The 7,220-nt window shown below is 33.1% G+C and overlaps 2 protein-coding genes across 4 annotated transcripts in view; one reads left to right on the top strand and one right to left on the bottom strand.

Moving 5' to 3' along the window:
- Positions 1-7,220, bottom strand: part of LOC145306512 (uncharacterized) — a 370,409-nt gene that overhangs the window by 38,068 nt on the left and 325,121 nt on the right. The gene's annotated exons all lie outside the window — the stretch shown is intronic.
- The window catches only part of LOC145306518 (uncharacterized), a 288,222-nt gene continuing 281,530 nt past the window's right edge, over positions 529-7,220 (top strand). For all 3 annotated transcript variants that reach the window (XR_013875052.1, XM_080148685.1, XM_080148673.1), the window contains exons 1-8: positions 529-1,128; positions 1,594-1,667; positions 2,030-2,081; positions 2,610-2,667; positions 2,782-2,870; positions 3,288-3,415; positions 4,020-4,156; positions 7,030-7,111. Coding sequence is in view for 2 of the 3 variants with exons in the window: in XM_080148685.1 (XP_080004811.1) it covers positions 1,098-1,128; positions 1,594-1,667; positions 2,030-2,081; positions 2,610-2,667; positions 2,782-2,870; positions 3,288-3,415; positions 4,020-4,156; positions 7,030-7,111 (651 nt within the window). In the remaining variant the exon portion in view is untranslated. The remainder of the gene's footprint in view (positions 1,129-1,593; positions 1,668-2,029; positions 2,082-2,609; positions 2,668-2,781; positions 2,871-3,287; positions 3,416-4,019; positions 4,157-7,029; positions 7,112-7,220) is intronic.

Genomic DNA, 7,220 nt, shown 5'->3' with positions numbered 1-7,220 from the left:
GTTTCTTCACAGTTCCATATTGTACCCCTATAAAGCAACTGCCATGCAAAATGTCAGACCTGTAACTCTTTTTTTAGTTGAGTTCCCTTGACTTTTAGTTTTGGTTTCAAAAAGTGTCACTTTCGCCCCCCCCCCCTTTTAAAATTTTATTTTCTAAAAGTGTCGTACCCGTCCACCCCAGAGGAATTCTTGAAATTTTTGTGAAATCTAGAATTAATCTCAATCCCAAAAATCAAAGTACTTTTTTCAGTGCATAAAAAGGGGGGGGGGGGCGAAAGTGACACTTTTTGAAACCAAAACTAAAAGTCAACAAAGGAACTCAACTAAAAAAAGAGTTACAGGTCTGAGATTTTGCATGGCAGTTGCTTTATAGGGTCACAATATGGAACTGCCATGCAAAATGCCAGACCTGTAACTCTTTTTTTAGATGAGTTCCTTTGACTTTTAGTTTTGGTTTCAAAAAGTGTCACTTTCGCCCCCCCCCCCCCCTTTATATTTGGCATTTTTGTCAAAATTTAAAGTTAAAGCTATCGATTATTTGTGTTACATTTTGTAATTTAATAATATTACAGTGTGTTAAATAATGCATACTTAGTACTTACCAGAAGTTAATGGATAAAATTTTCTAATTTTGTCATCAAAAAAGTCACTTCAGTCATATTTGCGGTTTTCTCCAAATCAGCAAGTCCAGATAAGCTTCAAGTATGGCGAATTTAAAGATAGTTGTAAGAGATTTTTAGGCTGAGTTTTATGTATGTACTTTGTACGTACAATGTACATTGCCCTAAATCTTGATTCCGATACATACAGCTAAATTGCATTAAAAGCTGGTCTGCATGCATTCTCATAGAGAAGCTACTTCATTATTTCATCACTCTGTCCCAGAATTTGGAAAAGGGCTTCATATTAGGCCATCCCATTAATTATATGAATTAGGAGCATTTACACAGTTTTAACACACTGTATGATTATACTGTATGATATACTATAACTGTTTCATCATATATAATATATTTTGGCTATCTCATCAAAATTGTGATATCTCGTATCTGATTCTCTATATGTAAATTATTGTTACTATTTTTTTTAGACTTATAATGCATTACGCCGGAATGTGGGGTAAAAAAGGTATTTACTAGAAATTCCATACAATTTTTTTTTATTTTATCATAAGAAGCTAAAGCTTTTCTATGCGTTCTATGTATTAATTTTCTGACTGAAATACTCTTCAGATTTAAAATGATTTATTAGTGGCGATGCTGCTCTATAATACAGTCTGCCCATAGCGCTCTGGAGATTTTCTCGACTGCTATTTAAGATGCTATTTTTTGTGAAGATTAAGTTATTAAAGTTCATCCAGTAAACAATTTACTTGGTCCGTCATTCTGTCGGTCAAGCTATAAAAGACAAATGTAATTTATGTTTAAGAATTGTTTCTTGATACTATACCATTTAATATACACTTCATCTACTTTTAATTTTTTATGACCGCGTAACATCTCCTATATTGCTTACTTTTTCCGTTTGTTTATCCAATAATTATTGTGATTCGCTACTTATGGATGTTGTCATCGTTGTATATTTTTTCATTAGTTCACAGTGCAATTCCAATGCCCGTGAAAGACGACAAAGGGTCTCAGAAAAACAAATCTGGATGCTGTTCAAAGGTATTAGGGATAACTACATTTTATAATTTTTTCAAATAGCCTTTTTAGTTACATTTTAAAGGCATAAATAAAAAGTATGGCTTCGAAAACGATTAATATCCGCTGGACCAGAACCAGTTTTCAGCTATACTTACAAATCATTCATAGCATTGTATTACAGACAACTTTTCACGAATATTTAAACAAAAATCATAAAATTCATACAAGTTTTGTAAGCCTTTGCCTTCTGCTAGTGTTTTAATCTTAATATTTTCCATTTTAATATCCGTAGAAACCTGCCTATGATACGATGCAATAAATATTAAATAACTAATATTGTAAACAAAAGGTGGACACAATTAAGACTTCTTTCTTTTATTTAGATACAGCTATTAGAGGGTGTATTATTTTTCTCAACCCTTTCACATATTCTAGGTTAGTTAAAGTCAAATTTCTTAAGTCCTTTAAAAAAACATCTTAAGTTGTTAGCAAAAAGCATATGAAATACAATAAATGCAAACCCAGAAAACTACCTGGATCCAGTGTTGGGGACCTTTTTTTCGTCTGCTAGCAAATTGCTTTCCGGTTTTTTTTTGTAGCGACTTGGCTGATATTCAAAGACCCAATTGAAAGTCGGCACAGGGTCCACGGGTTGGGACATATAGTTACAGGGGCGTCCAAGCTTTTTATTTTGGGAGGGGTAAAATTTTTTAAAGGGGGGGGGGGGTAATTCGGTTTTGGGGGGGGGGGGTAAAATGGCGCGCGAAGCCCGCCGCAAATTTTTTTTACCCCCCCCCAAAATTTTTACTCCGGGGGTAAAATTTGCTTGGGGGGGGTAATCGCCCCATTACCCCCCCCCCCCTTGGACGCCTATGTATAGTTATATAACCCTTTTCCCATCTATTGTTTTTCTCTAATTGTAATACAAAATAAAGAATTTTATAAATCTCATTGTATTTTTAGTTTTATCTATTGGGGCTTCCATTCTGATATATGGTCACAGAAAATTTGTTGAAATCGGGTAAGAATTTCTTTCATAAATAGAAATAGATCTGAACTATTGATATTCTTTTAATCAAATTTTGTTTTATCAACCTATTTTGATGAAGAGAACATATAGACACGATATTTTTAGGGGTTATGAGTTCTATTCCTCACAAACTGCGCCAGATTTGATTATAGTTGGAACTGTTGGATCAGTGTTTAGCCTTCTGGCAATTGTAGGTTAGTGCAAGAACAAAGAGAGGGAGGGGAATTTGGAGTTGAAATTTTAACCACTCCAAAAGTTTAATAAACACGCTAAGTTTCTTAATACCAAGGAACAGTGTATAAACATTTTCACCATTATATTAATTTACAAAAGTTATTTTTTTGTTAATCATAAATGAGGAGTACATTTTTTATCGTTCTATTCTCTAAGATTTATTCATAGAACAAAATTAGAATAAAAAAAATCATGCTAAAATAGTTGATAGTTGAATATGTTGTCAAAAAGTTTTAGCCATCTATCTTGAATATGAGCCGAGAAAATCACGTTTCCCCCACTTTGTGTCTTATGAACGGACGGACTGACGGACATTTCGAATTGTAGAGTAGGTTTGCTACAAACAAATGGCCTTGGTTCATAATTTTGTATTTCAGGTGTATGGAAACGCAGCCGTGAGTTTTTGATTCCAATGATATTTTACCTGATTGTCTTTTTGCTCGTGGATTTTATCTCATTCGTGGCTTACTTCTTCCAATACAGCTGGCAGCACTATGATCTATATGTTAGTTTTTTTAAAAGAGTTTTATTAAAGTAGTACGGTGTATGTTTGTTCGCCAAAATTATCTTTTTTTGAAATAAAATGTTTGTATACGCTCTATCCTTGTGGTTAGTACGTCTGTAGATGAATGGCAGTAAACTTTTCTTAAATCAAACGGCTAAGATTATATTTTAACAAATCATTTTCATAATATTTTCGATCCCTCTATTTCATGTGTTTGTCAGTTGATTTATCTGTCTACATAGGTGTAATATTTTGTTTTGGTATGTCTTTGTGGTATGAAAATTGAAACTATTTGAAGAAAAATATTTTAAACTATCATTTGAATTAAAAGTAATTGATCAATTGACCTAAAATTGTAATTAAACTTCAATCATACTCAGAAAGGGGGCCAATGGGCTGTTCAGTACACTTGGCTTTAAAGTTTTGCATTAACGTTTACTTATTCATTGGCTTAACAATTTTTGGGACTTTTAATGAAATTTTGATTGGTTGGTTTATTCAGTTGGTAATTTTGTGCTTCATCATCAGGGTGTACATACATCAATTTATCGGTAATTGTCTTATCACTTTATATTCCTGCTATTACTACTGTATTAATGTCTAGGAGGATATGTCCAACCTGGAGGTGCTACGCATCAGTAATAACGGGTCTGTTGAAATGGTGAAGACTGGTAATAAAAACATGAATGCTCTTATCATCTGCCTCTTCGTCAAGATAATGGCAAATACTGTTTTTCTCAAGTAAGTTATCTCTTAATGATATTAGTTTAAATTAGGGCTGGCAATCTGAATCCGAAAATCCGCAATCAGCCCAATTTTTAGACCCAGAATCCGAATTCACAATTTAAATTGCTAAATCGGATTGTTAATTTTGATGACTTTTGTAGCAAATAATTTTTTTATATAAAATGTGTCACAGCACTGCAATATCTAATTTATAGCCTTTTCTGCTCCTCAAATAATTTCAGCTATAATTCTAGGCAGACATTGGGTGAGTTTACTAACAACTTTTTCACCACTTTACTTAAGTACTTTACTTTGTAAATCAGAAATTTGAATTATTTTGATTCAAAAGGCTGTCTTTTATTATTTTTTTTAACTGTTTTTCTATACTATGATATTGAAACTATGGCTCGTACAGTCCATCTTATTTAAATGAAGTAATTTGACCTGTGGAATTAGAAAATGTACTTTCACTGTAATGTATTGTTCACTTTCAGTATCGTAAAACAAATATTTACAATATAACGTCCTTGCAGAAATGTTTGTAGAATTACAGCTGCGACTGCTTGGCAGTTTCTTGACTTGAGAAGAAGTCTTAACATCCATTTCCCAGTGATGTAATATTAACAATTATAACTATAAATAATAGTTTTTAGCAATTCTGCAGCCGTTTCTTCAAAGTTTTACCACGTTATTAAAGAATGCACATACAGAATAATCCTAGTGACCTAACTGTTTTTTTTTCTTGTTTTTTTTCATCTCCTTCATTCAGTGGCGTGCGAAGCACTTTGTCTAGGGGGGGGCATTTTGAAGATTTTGTAAAATTTTGATTATATATACTAGTTTTAAATAAGGGCGTTTTAAGGGGTGGGATTATTTGATTATGGGCCTTCTAGTCCTTATCCCTTCTTCCCCATCCCTATTTCCCATTTATATCCCCCATCTCTTCCCCCCCCCCATCTCTTCCCCCCCCCATCTCTTCCCCCCCCATTTCTTCTTCCCCATCTCTTCTCCCCCATCCCTTCTCCCCACCCTGCAATGACTGAAGGGAAGGGAGCTAGAAAGCATCTTCGAAAAAAAAGTACAGAAGATAATTTAACCTCCCCCCCCCCCCACCACAAAACATTTTATGGGTGGAAGGGGATGTTATAAAATCTCAGCAGAAAGGATGAATAACCCCATTAAAAAAATTTGGGGGGGGGGGAGAATAAAACACTCATTTTGGAAATAATTTACCAAAAATTAACCTAATATGTAAAACTGATTTTAAATATTTCTTTATTTTATGACAACAAGGATGACAACATCTTTAAGTAGCAAAGCACAAAAAATCATTAATAAGAATACAGATGAGTAGATTTTAAGAGCATCTGTTGAAATAAATAGGTATATATTTTAGGTAGAAAAAGTCACAAATCCTTTTTCCTGTATGTACAGCGAGAAATTTTATTTTTTTTAATATTATAATCCACAAAAAAATTTATCGTACCATAAAAACCAAAGATATAAAGAACTATGTAAAAAATAAAAAAAATAACTTGTCCTTTCATCTACATATATAAAAATCTCCTAGAAATATAGAAAACTTTGGGGTATAGTCTCTTTTGTGGCAACGCCTCTTAAGGGGCATTTCGTTGTATTTTCATAGTAGCTTTTAATAGGTTATTCTAGGTTAAGTTAGGTCAGGTGATTTCCCCGCAGGGTTAGGCAATTAGCCCTGCAGGAGCTATAAATAGGTGAAAAGCTACTGTGAAAATACGACAAAATGCACCTTAATAGGCAATGTCACATAAGGGACTATACCCGAAATTTAAAAGATACAAAAATAGCCAAAAACGTCATGAAAAGCAGTCCGAATTTTTAATAGTTAATTATACTCCATAATGATGGGAATGTTAACATTAAGTTTTAACCTTCAATCTTTAATTGCAGTTAAAAAAATAACATTTCCCCCTTAGAATTACGTACTGACAGCCATAGTGAATTATAGAGAAGCTAAAAAGTTATATCAACATATCCTACCCTCTTTAAATAGCACTTTAAAACTCTGTTAATCTTTGATTAAGTGGTGTTTCCAAGGATTTATAAGGGCGGTGCGTGAAGCGCACCTAAAAATATTTACTCCCCCTTTGAACCAAAATCAATTAAAGACAACAAGAGTGGCGTATTTTATCAAGTTAAAAATATAGAGTGTAGTTAGTTTTAAGGGTTTTTAATGAAAATTGCCCTAAAAAAATATGTCTCTTTGTAAGGATATATACACAAAAAAATGATAAACTTATCCTGAAAATAATATGACATCATATATAGTTATTCATTTAGACAGACATACAGTGTTGAGAAAAAGGCTTAGATAAATATCAATGCTGTTTCTTTTTTATATAAAATAACTTTTTGATTAAATATTTGTTGTTTACACATGTTTTTATAGAAATAAAAACAAAATATACCAAGTGATAAAAAGCAGAAACCATTTGGAAGGGCGCAAAGCGCAAATTTTTCTCTTTAAATATGCAGGGAGGGAGGGGTTTTTGGGCTATTTATTACACTAGTCCCCAATATTTTATATAATTTTTTCTTATTCGTTTGCCCAACAACTTTGGGGACCTTAGTGGAATTTTGATTGGTTGGTTAATTAAGTCGAGTTTCCATACATTTCACCCACTAATATAAGGGGTAATTTGTGTATCATCATTGGGGATGTACAAAATTTCTTTGGTAAAAAGTTTATATTATACAAAATAAAATACTTCCTATTACCTGGTTTGTTATATTTAGTGAAAAAAGATTATAACCTTTGGTCGCTAGGGGGGGGGGGGCGATTGCCCCAAATGCCCCCTTCGGTTCGCACGCCACTGCCTTCATTTCAAAAATAATTTCCAAAATTTCAGATTGCTGCTGGATGTTTACAGAAAAAATCTGTCAATGAGAAGCAACAGATCACCACTCAGAACCCAGACAAAGTCAGTCAAAGTAAGTACTTTGTTGTACAATATACTATGCTTAAAATTGAGGCATTTCTTTTTTTTATAAGTATTCACCTAACAGGCATAATCTGGTAAGCGTGGCAACTATTACTGTT

The sequence above is a fragment of the Acartia tonsa genome, chromosome 2 (assembly GCF_053477335.1).
Source record: "Acartia tonsa isolate MP-2025a chromosome 2, ASM5347733v1, whole genome shotgun sequence".
Lineage (NCBI taxonomy): Eukaryota > Metazoa > Arthropoda > Copepoda > Calanoida > Acartiidae > Acartia > Acartia tonsa.
This window is presented reverse-complemented; position numbering and strand designations above follow the sequence as displayed.